This window comes from Brassica rapa, chromosome A08, assembly GCF_000309985.2.
Source record: "Brassica rapa cultivar Chiifu-401-42 chromosome A08, CAAS_Brap_v3.01, whole genome shotgun sequence".
Lineage (NCBI taxonomy): Eukaryota > Viridiplantae > Streptophyta > Magnoliopsida > Brassicales > Brassicaceae > Brassica > Brassica rapa.
This window is the reverse complement of record NC_024802.2, coordinates 20,242,122-20,262,551: the sequence shown is the minus strand read 5'-3', so window position 1 is coordinate 20,262,551 and position 20,430 is coordinate 20,242,122. Positions and strand designations below refer to the sequence as shown.

At 39.0% G+C, this 20,430-nt stretch overlaps 5 protein-coding genes and 1 pseudogene across 6 annotated transcripts; 3 read left to right on the top strand and 3 right to left on the bottom strand.

Annotated features, from left to right (window-relative positions):
- Positions 1–1,135: 1,135 nt before the first annotated feature.
- Positions 1,136–3,152, bottom strand: LOC103835970 (VQ motif-containing protein 1). The gene has a single exon (XM_009112176.3). It carries the CDS (start codon positions 1,730–1,732, stop codon positions 1,439–1,441), a length of 294 nt encoding a protein of 97 aa, XP_009110424.1. The 5' UTR covers positions 1,733–3,152; the 3' UTR covers positions 1,136–1,438.
- A 252-nt stretch (positions 3,153–3,404) lies between these two features.
- LOC103835969 (glutathione S-transferase U26) lies at positions 3,405–4,593 on the top strand. The gene is made up of 2 exons (XM_009112175.3): positions 3,405–3,799; positions 4,039–4,593. Exons 1-2 carry the CDS (start codon positions 3,485–3,487, stop codon positions 4,381–4,383), a joined length of 660 nt encoding a protein of 219 aa, XP_009110423.1. The 5' UTR covers positions 3,405–3,484; the 3' UTR covers positions 4,384–4,593.
- A 246-nt stretch (positions 4,594–4,839) lies between these two features.
- Positions 4,840–7,737, top strand: LOC103835968 (annotated as a pseudogene).
- Positions 7,738–7,961: 224 nt separating this feature from the next.
- Positions 7,962–12,431, bottom strand: LOC103835967. 2 transcript variants are annotated; one of them, XM_033276799.1, is made up of 8 exons: positions 12,023–12,431; positions 11,655–11,835; positions 11,304–11,430; positions 10,646–10,992; positions 8,810–10,559; positions 8,472–8,722; positions 8,286–8,388; positions 7,962–8,207 (listed from the first exon to the last, which is right to left on the bottom strand). In XM_033276799.1, the coding sequence occupies exons 1-7, from the start codon at positions 12,175–12,177 to the stop codon at positions 8,320–8,322; spliced, it is 2,880 nt and encodes a 959-aa protein (XP_033132690.1). In that variant the 5' UTR covers positions 12,178–12,431; the 3' UTR covers positions 7,962–8,207; positions 8,286–8,319. The 2 variants fall into 2 exon arrangements, with proteins under 2 accessions (XP_033132690.1, XP_009110421.1); XM_009112173.3 differs by having other exon boundaries at positions 11,655–11,820.
- An 88-nt stretch (positions 12,432–12,519) lies between these two features.
- LOC103835965 (translation initiation factor IF-2, chloroplastic) lies at positions 12,520–17,755 on the top strand. Its single transcript, XM_009112171.3, has 12 exons — positions 12,520–14,288; positions 14,402–14,434; positions 14,639–14,752; positions 14,921–15,070; positions 15,173–15,271; positions 15,361–15,423; positions 15,733–15,888; positions 15,990–16,055; positions 16,190–16,426; positions 16,519–16,794; positions 17,055–17,243; positions 17,407–17,755. The coding sequence occupies exons 1-12, from the start codon at positions 12,768–12,770 to the stop codon at positions 17,566–17,568; spliced, it is 3,066 nt and encodes a 1,021-aa protein (XP_009110419.1). The 5' UTR covers positions 12,520–12,767; the 3' UTR covers positions 17,569–17,755.
- On the bottom strand, positions 17,520–20,165 carry LOC103835966 (receptor-like protein 3). The gene has a single exon (XM_009112172.3). The coding sequence runs from the start codon at positions 19,862–19,864 to the stop codon at positions 17,816–17,818; it is 2,049 nt and encodes a 682-aa protein (XP_009110420.1). The 5' UTR covers positions 19,865–20,165; the 3' UTR covers positions 17,520–17,815.
- Between the last annotated feature and the right edge of the window lie 265 nt (positions 20,166–20,430).

Here is a 20,430-nt window from a genome sequence, read left to right as displayed (position 1 = left end):
TATTCAGCTAAAAAACTACCAATCAAGTTAAATGTTATCTTTTAACTTTTATTCTACATATTGTTGATAAAGTGGAAAAAGCAATATGTATAGAGAGAAAAGTAAAAGGAAGCACACAGTTGTAACAAGAGTTTTTTTAAATTAATTTAACAGTCAATTAAAAAAAAAGTAGTAAAAGGAAGCACACAGTTGTAACTCTTAGGTTTGTTGGAAATATAGTTAACGTTGGCTTTTGTTTCCCTTTCATGTTTTCACTTTTTAACATTTACTCTAGTTTTCACCTTTTTATTTATTCTGTATTTCTCCGAAGTTTACCAATCATTCTCTATATCATGTAAAGTTTAGATGTTAATGTTAGAAACAAAATTTAGTACAAACTTATTTTCTGTGTTAGAAACAACTTTGTTAAAAACTGATAACTTTACCATTTGGAACATAACACACGCGGCCAGGATAGGGTTTAAAGTAACATATGACCGAATATTAGGAAGTGACTATAATGAATAACAGTACTCACATTTACATTTTAGATTTATTTGTTATATGAAATTAAATGTACGTGGACAGTCCAAATTCCAAAGTGAGAGAAGGTAAAAAAGTGTACTTGATAATATTCAAGAACCAAAAGACAAAGGCATGTGAGGATTTATGCCCTAAGTAAAAAACCTTTAAAACCCTGAAGCTCCAAAGATGACCACCACCACACTTAAATTCTTATGTTCTCATTTAATATCAAAGAGACCAAAGCATGTGAATCTTCATTTTCTCGTCCTTCTTTGACATTTCCACAACTACTAACTATTCCATGATCGGTCCCTTAGCATCATCCTCCACTATTCCATCACAATATACAGCTCTCACTAATAATCAATACAATGCTGAAACATCAAAATCACATCTTGTAAAATCACAATTTGTTTTTCATTCCTTTCATATCTTTGCATGATCATTATAACCTCAAGTTCGCAAGATATCCTTCCTTCAAGCATGCATACTTATTTGAAAAGTGGAAAACATTAATTTCCTTGTTTTTTAACATTTCTAGATTACATTGATCATAAAGCAAGTTACACACTGATTTGTTTAACACCAAGTTGGCGAGTTATGACAAACTCCCAAAGACTAAAAGCCAGCGGAACAAACAATGTTCCCTAGAAACAAAAGCCGACAGAACCATAGTGATTCTCCGGAGACTTAACTACAACTTATCAAACACCATTTAAGAGGCCAGAGTACACATAATAAGCAGAACCAACATCTTTAAGCAAAACACTCTATAAAGAGAAATCATATTAAGCAAAAGAAATCAAAATATAGGTTCGCTCGTGTTTAAAAGGGCTTAAGATACAAAGATGAGACCCAATGGCCATAACAACCACGAGAAAAAAAACTAAATCAAATAGTAAAAAAGAAAAACGTATTTTCAAATTTTCACTAGTCAAGTTTCTGACCATAGATTAAACAATTCGCCGACCGGAGGCATCTCCCTAAAAAATCTATCGAACTCCGTCGTCTCTACACCTCCCTCTGCTTCTCTTCCGCCGCCAAAATACTGATGTGATGAATCTTTTCCACCGTACCCTTGAGCGGAGAATTCGAAAGGACCCTCAGCGACGACGGCGTTTTTACCGGTGAGTTCTTGAACAATCGACTTGAAGCTCCGAGCATCTGTCTGGATGTACCGTGTGTTAATGAAGACAACCTTCATCGGCTCAGACCTAACTCTAGACATACTTTGATGATCTGCTTTTTTTTAAGACAACAAAATTAGAATGTGTTTTGGCCTCTGAGTAATTGCCTGTTGAATCTCCAGATGCTTGTTATATGTGTAGACAAATACATGGGGTATATATACAGAGGACCAAAAAATTATGTGTTGTATTTTAAAAGTATATATTTCAGAAACATTTAGTGTTGCGATTCCTTATGAACTATATGGATAAGAACATATTTCTTTATTGTTGTAGCATAATTTAAAATCATATATAAACGCAACTATTATATAGGTTGGAATGATATATTGATTCTGGTACATGCTTACGTATGGTGTTACGATCATAGGCTTTTTCATGAATAACGATTTTTTTCATATAAGGAGTTTCCACTTACTATAGAAATTTGACTCAGTTAACCAACGTTGCATTATAACAAAGAGGTTTGTAACCTAATGGATCAAATTAAACTGGAGATTGTAACTTTATTTGATAGATACTTTTTTAAACAAATTTGATAGGTGTTTAGAATTTTATACGAGTAACAAAACTATTTATAATTTTTGGCAAAAAGGAAAAATATTAATTTATGGTATTTTTAACGAAAATATTAATTTACGGTCAATCACGGTATTATTACATTGTTTATATATTTGTTGTCTTTGACGTGATTCTTGTATGGGGTAAAACAGGTTTGACCGGTATTATTCTAGCAGCCTTGACTGACCAAGTACTAGATGGACTTTTGTTATTATTATCTGGAAACTATTGATCGAGAAAATAATCATATTATATACTGTAGTTTAGTGGGTCAAAAACTCAAAGCACGCCTTAGTTGATTGAATATGTGGAATCATATCACGTACCGTCGCTCTGATACTCTAACTAAAGGAAACAACAGAATGGATCCTTATTACTAATGGGCCACGGTTCAGGCTTTTGAATCTATGTTCAACCCATAACGGGCCGGCTTAGTTCACGTTTCGGGCCGAATACTGTATGTCTAACTAAAACAAGTTTTTCAAACTGTCCCTTGCATCAAATTAGTTTTGAACTTTGTGTTTATGTTGCCATTCAATTTAAATTTGTACATAGCATATTTTTGTTAGAGCCAAAGCTTAAACAATATTAAAAATTTAAAATATTTGCCGACAAAATGTATAATAACTTTTTACTTTTTGTTTGGTTCAACTGTATAACAATTTCCAAGTACATAATTAAAGAACACAGGCAGCTGGAGTAGCATTAGGAAAAGACCCAGATAAATGCCACGTTATGATTTAATACCAAATCAATGGTTTAATGACCAAATCAATGGTTTAATGATCGTAATATAAGTGAAATCATATAAGCCTTACTTTAAGCAACAAGAAAGAAAGTACAGTTTCCGATAATAAAAACGCATACTACTGTAATGGTATTAAAAATTATCAATAATACAGTGATATCTCCTTCCGAATCGAGATGTTAGCTGACAAATAAGTATAAAAATATATCATATCTCGACTGAAATCGTGGATATAATAATTAAGATCTTGGCGTAAACGTGAACATCTATTAGTCCACATATTCTATAAGGAAAAGATAAATTTTAAATATCGAATAATTAATTATGTGATGTTACGTGTAGCACTAAACTACGAAAACCTTATTTTCGTGGTAACTCTATAAAGACGAGAACACCAATCTCTTTATCCTTCATTCTACATATTCAAAAAAGACATTAATAAATAATAAGTGCGCAGTTGAAAACAGTTGCTGATCTAAAAAAAATGGCGGACGAAGTGATTCTGCTTGATTACTGGCCAAGCATGTTCGGTATGAGGACGAAGATGGCTTTGGCTGAGAAAGGAGTGAGTTATGAGTACATCGAGACAGATCCATGGATTAAGACTCCTTTACTCATCGAGATGAATCCCATTCACAAGAAGATTCCTGTTCTCATCCACAAAGGTAAACCGATCTGTGAATCTCTTATCCAGCTCGAGTACATCGACGAGGTTTGGTCCGGTACATACCCAATGCTCCCCTCTGATCCTTACCAGAAAGCTCAAGCTAGGTTCTGGGCAGATTTCATTGACAAAAAGGTAAACGATCTCTAATATAATATAGCCCAATAAAACATTGGTTTAGTCCCTAATTTTTAATCAAAATTTTAGGACCGGTTCAGTTGAAATATATCTTTTTTATAAATATTCTTATAATCAGATTGATTTAAATATAATCGAAGTTTTAGATGTTTTAAACTCAAGAACTTGTATTTTTTCCAAAAAAAAAAACAGATTGTTAATGACTTTGTTTGGTTCTTTTGTGTTTGTGTGTTCAGTTTTATGACCCATCATGGAAAGTATGGGGAACAAATGGAGAAGAGCAAGTTGCAGCCAAGAAAGAACTGCTTGAACATTTTAAGACACTTGAAACAGAGCTTGGAGACAAAACTTACTACGGTGGGGAAGTGTTTGGGTTCCTAGACATAGCGTTGATGGGTTATTACAGCTGGTTCAAAGCTATGGAGAAGTTTGGTGAGTTCAGTATCGAAACAGAGTTCCCAAAGTTGACTGAGTGGACCAAGAGGTGTTTAGAGAGAGAGAGCGTGGTTAAGGCATTGACGGATTCTGATAAGATCCTTGAGTATGCTTATGTCCTCAGGAAGAAGTTTGGAGCCGAGTAGATGCTTTTGATGTTTGCCTAACTTGGTCTGAACAGTGAACACACAAGGAAACAAAATGGTTCGGTATCAAGACCGTTATGTTCTGTTCTGTTATGTAATATCTGTATTTTCTTTGTTTGTGTACTTTCAACTTTTTTCTTTTGGAACACAATGTACTTTCTACTTTCTAAAAGCATGAAAATCCATAATAAAATAAATGTTTGAATTGGATATCTAAATCTCATCAAATCAAGAAAACCGATTTAAAATTCTGAATGACTTTTGATTTTATTGAATTAGTTTTTTTGGTTATATATTCGATAAATGAAAAAATTGAACCCATAAGCAAAATATGCAAGATATATTTATTCAACTCAAACAACTCAAAAATCATTAAGTACTTGATTTTAAAAAATATATATTAGTAAAACTAAAAAAAAAACCTCAGCTCACGATCCATACATATTCAGAGGACTTGTTCTTCCTTTCGTGCCTAATACGAAAATAATTTGTATATTTGATATTTTTTTCTCGATCAATTATGTCAATCTCATCTGACACTGACACCCCATAGCCAATAATTGATCCATCCAATTACAACACATAGTTGAATTAACGAGTCAATTACTTGTTTTGCTGTTTATAATGGAATATTAATATTTATTATTAGTTAACAACAAAACACATCATGCTGTTTTGATGTTTAAACTATTTGCTCCCAATATTTTATCAGATAAGAGCATCCTTAGTGGTAAATTTCTCAAATCTAATCTCTCAGCTATTTATTAATAAACTAAAGTTATTTAGTTGCATGATTAAATTTAATTGTTAAAACCACTAGAAAATGAACAAGTGTAGAAATCATTTCTCTACATCCTCTTAAAAGTTAACAATCGATTCTAACTTTAATTACATTCCCTTTCTTATTTTTTTTGTTTATTTTATTATTTTGTTTCTTGAAAAAGTGGGGTGAGAAACTACCACTAATGTTGCTCTAATGATATAAACTTAAAATGTTTAGAGGGAATATGGCTGTTAACCAAGGCTTATGCTTATGGAAATTTGGAGGCAGAGGAAAAAAAAAAGACCTTTGCAGCCAGAGTATTTATTTGTTCCACCAAAAATCACAGCGGGCTATTACTCATAGTTAGTTGCTTTTTTATTAAAAGGGGCCAACAAACCAAGTAAACCATAAATACTATGGAAAAACATAGCAACACTATTAGTTACTCGATCTATACATTTACTCTCTCTACAAAGAACAAATGTTCCAGAACGTAGTGTCGGTCACGAGATTGGAACAGCTCCAAATTTTAGTATCCTATAAACATGGTTTACATTTTTGAAAATATATAAACGAAGAAATATTTACTTCAACCAAGTTGCTTTGGTCTAGTGGTATAGGAGCTCCAGCTGGAGTGTCCGCCCCTGGGTTCGAGCTTTGGCCACTGCAGAATTTACATATGGGCTGCAGCATCCGAGACCGAAGACCGTTATACGGTGAGCCACATGGTGACGCCCTGGCAGCGTCCATGCTCACTTCGGTCTCTAGTCTGGACTACTTCGGTGGGGCCAGGATACTCGGTTAGCAAAAAAAAAAAAAAAAAAATATTTACTTCAAAGTTCAAACCTAGCTAGGGCTTTGATATAAATGCTAACTGGTTTCCTAACTCAGTCCGTAGACCATATCGTAAGAAACTTATCTATGATTTTCTGTAAACATGCACGATGCTTTGTTACGTGTTAGTATTAGCTACAGTTTTCTTAAGACTGAAGCGAGAAACGACGTCACAATAAAAGAGATGGATAACAATCTTTTTTTTTTATATATATAGATATTTCTTATAACGTCGTATCTACACAAAATATTACAGTGAATTGATTATAGAGGAATAGAGCTTCGTACTAACAATCACAATGACTTAGCTTAGATCGTAGTGGAGCGATCTAATCTTCACATGTTTGGCGTTGTTGTCAATTTGGAAACCCTTAAATGTTTCCGTCTAGGGAAGTGCGACATGATTGTCATGAATATCGAAATTAAATGCATTCACCAACCCTATCGATCCAACACTTTCTTTTATCCAATTTAATTCCACACAATAAAATCATCACAACTTGTTTATAACCACATTTCTCCCTCAACAGCAACCACAACCAGAGAAAGAGATAGGAGAAACAAAAAAAAAAGTGAAGAAGAAAATGGAGAAGAGTGATGATCATCACAAGACTAGCAACGGCGTTTCCGGTGGTACTGCGACGGAGAAATGGGAGGATGGTAGTACGGGAATCCGAACCGCCGAGACAATGCTCCGGTTAGCTCCGGTGGGGCTTTGCATTGCAGCGCTTGTTATCATGCTTCAAGACTCTCAGGATAATGAGTTCGGCTCAATTTCTTACTCCAACCTCTCAGCTTTCAGGTATCTTCTCCATACATATAAATTTTACTAATTTATTATCTTCAACATTTAGAGTCACATCTCAACATTTGTGACATGTACCGTTAAACCAAACAAACCATGCTTTAGTTATATTCATACCAAACTATAAAGAGACGTATTAGTCAAGGGTACATGTGTTGATTATTTAAGTTAGGGTTTGATTTAGAAAGATTAAATGATTATACTATGGACGAAAAAAGTAATGAATGATTAGTGATGGTAATAACGAACCTTAATTACGATTAGGTACTTGGTGCACGCAAATGGAATATGTGCAGGCTACTCTCTTCTCTCAGCAGCCATTTCTGCCATGCCTGGTTCTTCTTCCACAATGCCTCGTGTTTGGACCTTCTTCTGTCTCGACCAGGTCTCATATTATATCTTTGATTATACATTCGGTTTTATCATCAAATGACCCGCTCTTAATAGTACTAATTAATTTAATAACGTGGTCATCTCAGATTCTAACCTACGTGGTTCTTGCTGCTGGAGCTGTGTCTACTGAAGTTCTGTACTTAGCGTACAAAGGAGACGATGCCATTACATGGAGCGATGCATGCAGTTCCTTTGGTAGTTTCTGCCATAGAGCCACTGCTTCTGTCATAATCACATTCGTCGTGGTTGGCTTCTATGTCGTTCTCTCTCTAATCTCCTCTTATAAGCTCTTTACTCGCTTCGATCCTCCAGCCATCGTTCTCCAACAAAAACGTCGAAGTTGCTGCCTTCGGAAGTTGATCAGTAGCTCTTTTAGTTAAGACATCTCTAATTTGTCATGTTACTATTATCTTTTAACTTTGATCATGGAAGATAATGCTTTTGTCTTTGTCATGTGCTTGCCTTTACCCATCACGTTGGTGGTTTGAATTAATGGTTTAAACATGAGAATCAGACACCTTGAAAATTGATATAAACCCAATCAAAGTTGTCTGATTCAGAATTATGAGGGTGAATTATGATAAAACAATTAGAAACAAGAATTAAATACTCTATCTGTTTCATAAAAAATGTCATTTTATATTTTATTTCAAAATAAATGTCATTTAAGATTCTAATGTAAATTTGTTACACTAAATTTATTTTTTACTCTTTTGAATAACCAATAGATTTTTATTTAAATTATTCTCGCCAAGTTAGTCATACATTAAAAAAGATATATTATTAGTCTATTATACAATTTTCTTAATTTTGGTAAAACAAGTTAAGTAACATTTATAGTGAAACGGACGAGGGAGTATTAAGATTATTGGGAGATTAGTAATCTCACCTCTGTTTAGGTGTCTTTCACTTTACTACACAAACTCTTTAACTTTTAATTTACAAAAAAAAAGGGAGGTTGTAGATCCGAGAGATAACTATGCAAACTTCTTTATTTGCACTGCTAGAGAGAAACCCAAGCTAAAGAACCTGACCAGTAATCACATTGGTTAGATATGTATAGATATCGATTCCTGTCTGAAAATATATAAATTTTTGTAATGGTACCTTGTTTTTTTCGTTCCGCAAGTAACTTCCGCTCCTATTTTTTCCCATGGCTGCTGATGAAAGAGCGTTTCAAGAGCTTCTGGGAAGGAGCTCGGTGATCATCCTACAAACAAAACAGTTGAAACCAAGAAATGTCAATGTCCACATTATCTCTCAGTAAGAAGGGAAGCAAGATGGGGGGGAAACCTTGCACAGAGATGCAGCTGATTCTGATTCCATTGGCTGGATTTGAGCATTTTCGAGTGACTGGAAGGAATCAAGGGCATCAAGAGTTAGTTGCCATCCACAAAGCGCCTCTGCAACACTTGAAGAGCTCGAGCTGTTGCTGCTACATCCAGCAGCAGTCACATTTTCATTTACCCAAGGACAGTAGCAGTTGTGATACTTTATGGGATCAAACTCCACAATTTCATCATTGCTATCTCCGTTCGGAGGCCCTGAAAATGAATCAATATATGTGTATACTCTTTCAAAGTGATGAATCAGTGGGTTTTAATAAACCAAAAGAAGAAACTTCTACGAACCTTGGCCATTAGCAGTGTAACTTGATCCGGGGAGTGCAAAGCCAGCGTTGAGCGGAGACTCGTTCCAAGTCTGGGTCACTTCGTCTTTAGAAGCTTCAAAACCAGAACACACAATAGCATTGCAAGACAGTGATGGGTGAACACTATCGTACACGTTCATGTTGCTCATCTTTTCGCCGCTTTCAACAGATTCAGCCTTCGATGAATCAACAATTTTGGACCCACTGTCCGCCTTTGCAACGGATTGAGACACCCTATCTTGACTATCCCCAAGCCTATCTTCTCGATCCATTTCTTCAGGAACAAAATCATCAGTAACGCCTTGGTCTGGTGCGAACTCTCCCAGATTCTCTATGACTTCCGCAACTGGTTCCATGCTTCCAACGACGCTATCTCCTCTATGGACTGAAACGTCTGCTCCGTGGATCTCTGCCTCGTGACTTGCACCCATTCCGACACTACCCCCACTGACGCCTAAACTCGGCCCATCTCTTCCCTGAGCTGTGACAGTCTCTGTGTTCAGTACTTCATCACCGTCATTTATGCTGCTAATGCCTTGTTCAGCATTAGACCGAACAGGAGCTGGTTGGAAGCATGCACTCTGCTGAGCTTGATTGCTTAAATTAAATTCTGAAGGATCGTTGAGGTCGGCACTTTGAGCTGTCGCCACAGAGGGATAATTTACGTCATCAAAATCCCCTGGACGATTTTCTACACTTTCCATAGAGTCATCATTGGCACTGTGGCAAATTGTATCCATGGCAATGACAGAGGAAGCACGTGCGGAGTCTCTGGCACCTCGGAAAGCCAGAGCTTGTTCATTTCCTTCACTTCTATTTACTTCCCTCTCGTTTTCAGCATCCACTGAGTGACTTGGCCCACCCACTGATAAATCTCTCCCATAAAAGGGAAGACAAGTGTCTTGCACTTCAGAGCCTCGGGTACGCTTTGAAGGCCCTGCTGAGTCGTCATTAACCTCATCACCATCACGGTCAACAACAGACCCTTCAACACTGTCTGCATGTTGTATCCGTAGATAAGGTGGCCTATCAGCCGTGCTTCCACCATCTTCCAGGTTCCGTTTACGAGTACTTGGCCCCCGTGATTCATATGAAGCAGCACGATCACCAGTCTCACTTCCTGAAGGTTGCCTTCGCATAACTTCCTTTCCTCTATCACTAAATTGGTAATTATCACGCGTCACAGACATGTTCAGCTGTGCAGAGGATGATGCACCAGCTGCAGTTTGATAGAAGCTTGTACCTGTATTTGATACTAATTTCCTTTTACCCGATGTTTCAGCCTCGTCAACTTCTTCATTTTGCTGCTGTGCCATGCCTCCATTAGCAAACCACCCATTGATTCCACTTGTTTCACTAGTTCCACGTGTTACTCCCATTTTCTTGCTTGTTTCAGGAAGATTGGCATTAATAGGCGCAAGTGGAACCGGTCTAGAAGTGGTCAAGAAGTCCCAAATTCTGATGGTTACACCGCATAAACTACAATCCAGCAAAGGTGATCTGGATTCTGATTTATATTCTGGACCCAGAACTTCATAATTTCCAGAGGCTTTTCGAGATGAAGCCGAGAACTGTTTCATACTTGGACCAGGATCTTGTAGACGACTTTGATTTCTAGCTGTGCCTGAAGGGCACCCATTTCTAGTTGACTGGGCAGAATGTTCTTCACAGTCTTGGATATTTGGAAGCCATCTAGGCTCCCACCCACATAGACTTATCAACTTTTGAGCCTAAAAGATAAAACTCATATTAGAACTAGTAACAGTTTTTGGCTGGTACGCGTGAGAATATAAAGCACATATCCCTGAGTTCTTACGCGAGCGTAGTTACTGAGAGCCTCTTCTTTGGACGTTTCTGTAGCTGAGATATTACCCATTCTAAAACTGGGATCATCATTGGAATAGACTTGAGGCAGTGCCAAAAGACGGTCAATTTGCGGCCCTCTTGAAGCACGCATCTGGTCAATTGCAGACACCGAAACAATAGGTAGGGAATAGAATTGTAGGAGCCCATCACAGCGATCCTTGAAACCCCCAATCAAGGCTGATGGAGGAGTTGGAGGAAACTGAACTAAACTTTCTGGACAACAATTTCCTACCCAAGGACAAGAGCTCTCATGCGCGACATCAAGCTGCTTCGAGAATTCTTCTCCGTTGCTATCAGCTGTTATCAAAGATGGGTAAAGAATATCAAAGATTAGAAGCATATATAAAGAAGCTGTCCATTCATGTCTGATAATATATCTTGCTTAAGAGAAGAAATGAGAGACTACAACCCAAATCAAAACTCTTTTCAACCTTAAAAAGTTGGTTATTCATCAAAACTAGTGGCACCAAAGATGCTCAGAAAGACTGAGAAATTGTCCTTTTTTGTACAGTTCAAGAGTATGACGAACACTCAAACAGCCTCCCCCCAGATGCCAACAGTTAGAAAGAAAAAAGAAGATAAGTTCGGTCACAATAACAAGAACTGACCTTCGGGACGTTTCAACGAATTTTGTGGAGGAGAGTAATGTAGACTGGATCCACAAAACTCGCATTGAATTTTGTCTAGGTCAACACCAACCCAGCCTTTCTGAGCACAAACCAAAGAACTAGCTGTCTGCAACAAGACACACCTTTAGTCAGACAACATAAAACAACCCAAAGAATCAATCAACCTAACCTAACCTAACCATTCTTCCTCAATTTTTCATTCCGGTATATCATTCTCATGACTTCCTATATTGTTGATCAACTATACCAAATTTCTTTGAACCAAGTAAAAAATAAAATAAAAAGGAAGCAGCATTTAGACCAAAGAAAAAATCCAATCATCGTACTTACTTTGGGTTTGGCAAGCCAATTAGAAGGCTTGAAAGTGGCAAGTCGTCTAAGTAAATCTCCTCTATCCCAAGGCCTACAAGGACGTCCTGATGATCCCATCCCTTGACCCGTCCAGTCCACACTCCCAGCGTTTACGGGAACAGCATAAGACGAAGCTCCTACAGAGCTATTAAACATTGAGCTGAAATTAATCATCCCGAAAAACAAAACTTTTCAAAAATTAGAAGCATTGCTAGCAATTACTGAAGAAACAAATCTCAAACAACTAAACCCAATCTAGATATATCTCATTCCAAGGCTCTGATTCAAAAAATTGAATTGAAATCAACAACACTTTCCCATTTCTAAAACTCGATCTGGGATGATACCTGGCAGCAGCAGTTAGAGGTGGAGAAGGCGATCTAGCAGAGCGGTGTCGGAATCGGTTAACGGGAGTAGCGGAGGCGGAAGCAGAAGCCGAGGCTACACTGTTCCGTTTACTCCTAGGCTTTACGTTCTGCGAACTCTCGCCCTCTTCCTTCATCCTCCTCAGTCAACGACTCTCTCTCTCTCGAGCTTCACTCACAGTAGGTAAGAGAGAAAATGTCGAAGCAAATCTCTTAGCGTAATTAATTAATCGAATTTAATTCTCTGTTTATTTATTATCGAATATTAATTTAATTTTAATCTCTTTTATCTCCGGCTGCTGCGGTGGACGAATTTGCCCTCGATATTACTTACGTTCTAATATCTAGCCACGTGTATCAATCACGCAGGCCTTACCGGGTCGGTATAAGGCGGGTCGATTTATGAATGGGCTTTTACTATTGAGCCCAATATTATTATTTTATTTAGTTCTTTTTTTTGTGTAATCCGCGAAACAAATCAGGATAGGAGCAAAGCCACACTACTCACACTACCCACACCCACACAAGCTCAAGTTCAAAGTTATCCTTCAACTTCATCTTATTCCTCTCTCTATCACTCTATCTAATCCAAATTGCTCATCGATTCTCAAATTGGCTGATTATATCTGATTCGATTCGTCAATAACCCCAATTCGTAGCTTTCTGGGTTTGAATTTCTTCTCTGCATGCCGAACTGGAATGAGATAAAGCTTCTGAGTTGATTGAGATGCCGTCGATGCTGGTTCTCGTCGGCACAATGCCGTCGTTAGCTTCTCTGGTTAGTCCAGGAGGTGGTGGTGGTCCAAGTGTTTCGTCGTATGCATCGTACGCATTAGTAAAAAGGGTTTCTTTGCCGAGGAGAAGCGTCAAAGGAGCTAAGAAATGGTTGTGTAGATATTCTGTTTCGTCTTCAGCTACTACTAGTACTACTGACTTCATTGCTGAGAGCAACAGCGCTGTTTCTATAGATTCTAACTCTTTTAAAGCAAGTATTGAAGGGGATGAGAGTGATATCGTCCTGAAGCAGGCTCCTAAGCCTGTGTTGAAGCCTCCTGTGGCAAGGGTAGAACGTGGTTTAGGGGTGAGTTCTGCTCCTTGGAATAAGGATATATCGAATGGGGGTAAGTTTGATGGAGAAGAAGAGAGGAGTAAGGTTATTGAGTCTCTTGGCGAAGTGTTGGATAAGGCTGAGAGGTTGGAGATTCCGAAACCGGTTAGTAAAGAGGGTGGTGAGGGTTTTAAGCCGTCACAGCCTAGTGGTAGCAGTAGTAACTCCAAAGGTGATGGCTTTGGGACACGGAAGACGAAAACTATGAAGAGTGTGTGGCGTAAGGGTGATGCTGTTGCAGCTGTGCAGAAAGTTGTTAAGGAATCACCTAAAATAGATAATAAGGGAATGCAGGTTGATGCTAAATCAGGCACTCAGTTGTCGCCACCTCAGCAACCTTTAAGAGCTCAGCCACAGTTACAAGGGAAGCCTATGGTAGCTCAGCCACCTGTGAAGAAACCCATTTTAAAAGATCATGGTATGGCAACGAGGCCTTCAGGTCCCATCTTAAAAGATGTTGGTATGGCGTCAAAACCTTCAGTTTCTGAGGAGGTTGATTCTAGCTCACAAAGTAAAGAAAGGAAGCCTATTTTGGTTGATAAATTTGCTTCCAAGAAAAAGGGTGTTGATCCTGTGGCCTCTCAGACTGTGTTGGCTCCTACCAAGCCTGGAAAGGGGCCTCCTTCTAACAAGTTAAGGTTTGAGCAACGTAATAAGAAAAATGCATCAGCTAATCCAAGGCGAAGAATGGCTGCTGAAGATGACGCCGACGAAGATGCATCCGAGTTAAATGTCTCAATTCCAGGAAAAGGTAGAAAAGGGAGAAAATGGAGTAAAGCTAGTAGGAAGGCTGTAAGACTCCAGGCTGCCAGAGACGCAGCACCTGTTAAAGCTGAAATCTTAGAGGTAGAGGAAGAAGGCATGTCCATCGAGGATTTGGCTTACAACCTAGCCATAGGTGAAGGTGACATCCTTGGATATCTATATTCGAAAGGGATTAGACCTGATGGTGTGCAGACCTTGGACAGAGAGATGGTGAGGATGATTTGTAGAGATTACGATGTTGAGGTCCTTGATGCTGATTCAGTTCAAGTTGAAGAAATGGCAAAGAAGAAGGAAATTTTTGATGAAGAAGATTTGGACAAGTTAGAAGACAGGCCTCCTGTCATCACGATAATGGGTCATGTGGACCACGGAAAGGTACGCACAGTTTGCTTTAACCTTATTTGTTTCTCACGTCCTACTCGGATATGCAGACTCCTTTAAACATCAGGTTTTTCCTAATGCATTTCGTAAATTTATCTATTTTGCAGACCACTCTTCTGGACTATATCAGAAAAAGCAAGGTACAAAACTTCATTGTCTGTGAGATTATCAACGTAATAAAACTTCTGTATTTCTTTTAGAAGTGGGTTGAGGATACCTTTAGCCTAAGAGTATAGATATCTGAATTGCTTTCGGATTTTTTGTTTGTGTGTTCATTCTCTTATTGCCAAGGTTATTACTAGATAGTGGTTTCAGCTAATGTCTCTTCTCTGGACATCTGCCAGGTTGCTGCTTCAGAAGCAGGGGGGATTACACAAGGAATTGGTGCGTATAAGGTGTCAGTGCCTGTTGATGGGAAGTTGCAGTCCTGCGTTTTCCTTGATACTCCTGGACACGAGGTAGATTCTTTTTCTTTCAAGTTAAATCTTCGCACGTTCATTTCTGATGCTGAATTTCATTGATCAAACGTCCATAGCTTTTTAACATGTAGCATGCTTCTTGACTATCTCACATCTATTGCTGGACAACTATAGTTTTGCGTTTCTGACTTTTAAGAGCTCATCTAGGCATTTGGTGCAATGAGAGCTCGGGGAGCACGGGTCACTGACATTGCAATCATCGTGGTTGCTGCTGATGATGGAATTCGTCCTCAAACAAATGAAGCAATAGCTCACGCAAAGGCTGCTGGTGTCCCTATAGTCATAGCTATAAATAAGGTATAGGTCCATGTAACACCTGCGTTCTTCTATCTAGGTGTTGGGAAAGATCTTACCTATGAATATGTAATCTCTCTAATTCTGAATCATTTCCCGTTCCAGATAGATAAAGATGGAGCTAGTCCCGAGAGAGTGATGCAAGAACTTTCTTCGATTGGTTTGATGCCTGAAGATTGGGGTGGTGATGTGCCAATGGTTCAGGTTGGGATACATACTCTCATCACATATATGTTTCAGGCTCCATATATTCCATGGGGTCTCATATCGTGCTAAATATTTGCCTTTGACAGATCAGTGCTTTGAAAGGCGAGAATATCGATGATCTGTTGGAAACTGTCATGCTTGTTGCAGAGGTCAGTTTGTTATTCACCCCATGATAAGCTGATAGCGATAGCAGATCTGCTTGATTATGCATAAAAATGCTTAAGTTAGCAGATTGTCCAATTTATGTGATTAGTTTTCGTAGAGTTTTATCCTCATAGTGGCTACAAAGGACTTAAGTACTTGCTCCAAAATGGGCTCAAAATCTTGTTTTAAGGAGTGCTTTAGACTAAAAAAACGTTTACAACGAGGCTTCCATGCATAGTTTTTTTTCTCACTCTTTCTGCCTTTGCTTCTCATTGGCTTTTGTTTGTGGGCTAACTATATTTTGGTTGTTTCAGCTGCAAGAGTTGAAAGCAAACCCACACAGAAATGCCAAGGGAATTGTTATTGAAGCTGGACTTGATAAAGCGAAAGGACCATTTGCCACATTTATTGTACAGAAGGGCACTTTGAGAAAAGGGGATGTTGTTGTTTGTGGAGAAGCTTTCGGAAAGGTCTATCCAAAATTTAGTTTTCTTCTCAAGCTACATTGTCAAATGGTATAAAATGGCTTGGAACTTACCTACCTTGATCTTACTCTGTTTCTGTGTGTTAGGTACGAGCTTTATTTGATCACAGCGGTGAACGAGTTGATGAAGCTGGACCCTCCATACCTGTACAGGTATGTAGTTTCATTATCTACCCTAACTTAAGTGTCGTTGCTCACACACTACTGGGAATACTCGAAGTAGCTCATGTTTATTTTCTTGCCGACAGAATTTTTATCCTTTGTTCTCATGTCTGGATTGATTTTAGGTGATTGGCTTAAATAATGTACCCATTGCTGGCGACGAATTCGAGATTGTCTCTTCCCTTGATGTGGCGCGAGAGATGGCAGAGGCACGTGCAGTATCACTACGAGATGAAAGAATATCTGCAAAGGCTGGGGACGGAAAGGTCACGCTTTCATCCTTAGCTTCTGCTGTATCAGCGAAAAAGATGTCAGGCTTAGATTTGCATCAGCTTAATATCATTTTGAAGGTCGATGTACAGGTAAAGAGCCAGCTTGATTAGTTATGTTAGGCATTTTGTTTTCCTATTCCCTTCTTATCCGTGCTGATGCAAATCACCAATGTGACTACTAGGGATCCATTGAAGCTGTCAAACAAGCTCTGCAAGTCCTCCCTCAAGAGAATGTGACCTTGAAATTTTTGCTACAAGCGACAGGGGATGTGAGCAACAGTGATGTTGATCTAGCATCAGCGAGTGAAGCCATCATTTTTGGATTTAATGTCAAAGCATCTGGTTCTGTTAAGAAAGCTGCGGAAAACAAAGGTGTTGAGATCCGATTATATAGAGTTATCTATGAACTTATTGACGATGTACGAAACGCAATGGAAGGACTTCTCGAGTCTGTTGAGGTTAGCATTGATTTCATAAGCACTTCTGAAGCGTTATCTTGTTGTCTGATCTGATCAACAGCCTCTTTAGAGTTACACATGAAGATATCTCTTCTTTCACTAGAGTTGGATCTCTTTTGTTTTTTATTGGTGAATTACTGAATTTCCCGAAAAAGTAAATCTCTGTAATATATAATGGGTTATCATAAAGCATAGGTTTTAGTGTCACTTCATGAGCTTTTTTGGAGTTTTGAAAATTAAATTCATGTGGCTATTGACAGGAACAAATACCAATTGGCTCAGCAGAAGTTCGAGCTACTTTCAGCAGTGGAAGCGGTCGTGTGGCTGGATGCATGGTGAACGAAGGGAAGTTTGTCAAAGATTGTGGCATCAGGGTGATCCGGAAGGGTAAGACTGTACATGTCGGTGTCCTTGATTCTCTTAAGCGAGTTAAAGAAAATGTGAAAGAGGTAAACGTTTTTCTTAACCCACAATTTTTATATTAAGAGTGGTCATAGACCATCAACGTCCATCTTTACACGCTAAGATATATTCCAAATCTAGTTCATATTTGGACTTTTAGACTTCGTTGCTTCGTCAATATAAACTTCTCTGTGGTTTTTATTGTTCTAGGTGAGTGCTGGATTAGAATGTGGTATCGGTATGGATGACTATGACGATTGGATCGAAGGAGACACCATCGAGGCCTTTAACGCGGTTCAAAAGAGGCGAACGCTAGAAGAAGCATCGGCTTCAATGTCTGCTGCAATCGAAGAGGCTGGAGTTGAGTTGTAATTTTAGTCATCAAGGAAACTCAAGCAAGCAGGGTAAGCTTTGCGCCACACAACACTTTTGTTGGTACATTGTTTTTATGGTCGCATCTTGTATATGGTATATGTTTCTACATTCTGTTGATTGATGCAGGAAAAAATAACCCAAATGTGACAATATTTTATTTATAAAATCAAAAGGTAATTACTTATTTTAGTTATCTGTACAGAATCATTATTTGTTATAGTCAATGCATTGGGTCGTCCATCTGTTATATCATATCAACATAGCAATTAAGCACCAGTATAACCAAAGTAAAGGTTAAAGAAAATCCAGTGGCAACTGCAACTGTAAATATTCTGGTTAGCTTCTCTTCATCTGTGGTTGTAGCAGGTGACTGAGTTGGAGCAGGGCAGGAATTGAGCAGTACACCACCGAACAACAAGGAGTTTCCTTCAAAGTGTGCTCTTGGAAAAGTATCAAACTGACTTCCTGTGGGTATTGGCCCTTGGAGAGTGTTGTTGGCCACATTGAAGTAGGACATGAAATGGAGCCTTGTTAACGACCAAGGGATTCTACCAGATAAGTTATTGTTGGAAAGATCCAGCCTCTCTAAGTTGGTGAGGTTCGACAACTCATCAGGGATGCTTCCTGAGAGACAATTATGAGAAAGCTCGAGTGCATGAAGAGCTTTTAACTGGCCAGCCTCGACGGGTATACTTCCTTTCAGATTATTCCTTCTTATGTAGATAGCAGGTGGGAGGCTGGAGAGCTGATTGTATTGATAATGAGCCGTTAGATTATTAGGATTGATATAAACAGGCAGCTTTAGATTGTTCCTTTCTGTTGCGTCATAGCCTTTTCGGAACATCAGAGCCCTTAGTTGAAACAATTCTTTTGGAAGCTCTCCTGAGAGAAGATTATCCGAGATATCGATATAGAAAAGATGGGGAAGAGTTCCCAGCCAGCCAGGAATTGATCCCACGAGCTGGTTGTGGGACAAATCCATGACTGCTAAGCTCTTCAGTTTGATCAGCCAAGTTGGTATCTCACCTCTCAGTCCGCATCCACCGCTGGCAAATATTCGGAGATTAGCGAATCCATCAGGAGATATCAAGTCTCTGTCGCTTGGAAACGTTTCGTTGTAAAAGTTCTTTCCAATGAGGAGAGTGGACAGGTTCCTGCAACCCTGCAGAATGCTGAGAGCGCCTGTGATGTTGGTCAGTTTATTGTCTGAAAGAGACAAGAATGATAAGGACTCTAGCTCCAGTACTTGAGGAGATACCTGCCCTGTTAACTTATTGCTTGCAAACCTCATCGCTGTTAGAGACTTGCAGGAGTGAACCCTCCAAGGGAACTCACCGCTGAAGCTATTGTTTCCAAGATCTAAAATGCTAAGTCTCTGAAACCTGGAGAAGTCAAGCTCTGATAAGGTTCCTTCCAGCCGATTTTTCCTCAGATTTAACTTGACGAGATTAGTGCAGTTTGCAAGTGAAAGCGGGACTGTACCGGTGATGTTATTGGTGTGGAGCTGGAGGGTTTGCAGGCTGGAGAGTTTACCTATGTCCTTTGGTATATCTCCTTGTAGGTTATTGGAGTAAAGCTCAAGGGACGTTAATTTCCTGAGCTTGGTGATGTCATCACCGATCTTTCCAGAGAGATGGTTAGCTGGTAGAACGAGTTTCTCCAGCTTAGAAAGATTGTAGATATCTCTTGGGATTTCACCAGAGAGATGGTTGAAGCCTGCTCGTAGAACACTTAGCCTCAAACACCTGCCTAGTCCTCGAGGGATATGGCCGCTGAAATCATTATAGGAGAAATCCAGTGTACTGAGCTGCGGTGAGCTTAGGCACATGAACGAAGGGATTGGACCTGTGAAGCTATTGTAGCTAAGATCAAGAACTGTGAGCTGGTCAAGGGAAGAAAGAAAATCCAGCGGGAGAGGACCAGAGAGATGGTTATGAGAAAGATTGAGTTGAGATAGATGGTGAAGTTTCAGAACAGCGAGAGGGAGTTTTCCCTTTAGTCTTCTAAAGGGCAAATAGATTGCAGTGATGTGGCTACTCGAGGAATCATCGCATGTTATTCCTTCCCATGCGCAACAGTCAATGGATGGATTCCAATTCAGAGGAGAAACAGAAGAAGAAACGTTGCCGGAGAACCACAGGAGAGATTCTTGATCTTGATGGTTGCAGCCAGCTTCTGAAACTGTAAGGAAGAGGAAAACAACACATAGAAGGAGTAAGCGAAGCATGTGGGAACTCAGAGGTTGTATTGTGGTTGATGAAGCTCTCACAAGACCTTTGGCTTTGAATATCATGTCCTCATCAAACAAGAACAAGACAAGAAAAGTCGTTATAGAAGACAGAAAAAAACTTATTGGCAATACAAGTGTTGACTAAGGGGAAGCAGTCACACAAAACAAATAAGACACCTTGTCACACTAGCATTGACCAAGGCAATTAGTCAACATCTCCAAGATTTATTGATACATTTTGTGAATTTTCTTAAACCATTGGTCCATTGTTAAATTCATTTTTAATTAATTGTCTACATAACATGAGAGGAGAAGAAGTCTTACATATTCTTTCAGATTCATATCTGATGACTTATTTGGGTCGTAATCTGACCAGCCCATATAAACAACATAGGCCCTTAGAATCAGGTCGTAAGTCCCTTGTCAACCACACTTCTGAGAGTGGAGTGACCGTTAGATGACTTAGATCAACCACACTTCTCTGTTCCCACTAACTAACTCTTCCTCGTTGCCATCTGCTGTGTTCATAGACACTGACGTTTGATCTTATTCAATAATGCCAATACCAAATGCGACTTGCAGGAGAATCTCATCTTCCTCTAACTCCATACCAACTGGTCAACCATGGA

Excerpts from the sequence above, each read along its gene's own strand:
- LOC103835970 (XM_009112176.3), bottom strand. The coding sequence starts at position 1,732 with ATGTCTAGAGTTAGGTCTGAGCCGATGAAGGTTGTCTTCATTAACACA.
- LOC103835969 (XM_009112175.3), top strand. The coding sequence starts at position 3,485 with ATGGCGGACGAAGTGATTCTGCTTGATTACTGGCCAAGCATGTTCGGT. Across the intron at positions 3,800-4,038 it reads CAGATTTCATTGACAAAAAG|TTTTATGACCCATCATGGAA; the intron begins GTAAACGATCTC and ends TTGTGTGTTCAG.
- LOC103835967 (XM_033276799.1), bottom strand. The coding sequence starts at position 12,177 with ATGAAGGAAGAGGGCGAGAGTTCGCAGAACGTAAAGCCTAGGAGTAAA. Across the intron at positions 11,431-11,654 it reads ATTGGCTTGCCAAACCCAAA|ACAGCTAGTTCTTTGGTTTG; the intron begins GTAAGTACGATG and ends GTCTTGTTGCAG. Across the intron at positions 8,389-8,471 it reads CAGCTGCATCTCTGTGCAAG|GATGATCACCGAGCTCCTTC; the intron begins GTTTCCCCCCCA and ends TTTTGTTTGTAG.
- LOC103835965 (XM_009112171.3), top strand. The coding sequence starts at position 12,768 with ATGCCGTCGATGCTGGTTCTCGTCGGCACAATGCCGTCGTTAGCTTCT. Across the intron at positions 14,753-14,920 it reads TTGATACTCCTGGACACGAG|GCATTTGGTGCAATGAGAGC; the intron begins GTAGATTCTTTT and ends GAGCTCATCTAG. Across the intron at positions 15,272-15,360 it reads GTGATGTGCCAATGGTTCAG|ATCAGTGCTTTGAAAGGCGA; the intron begins GTTGGGATACAT and ends TGCCTTTGACAG.
- LOC103835966 (XM_009112172.3), bottom strand. The coding sequence starts at position 19,864 with ATGATATTCAAAGCCAAAGGTCTTGTGAGAGCTTCATCAACCACAATA.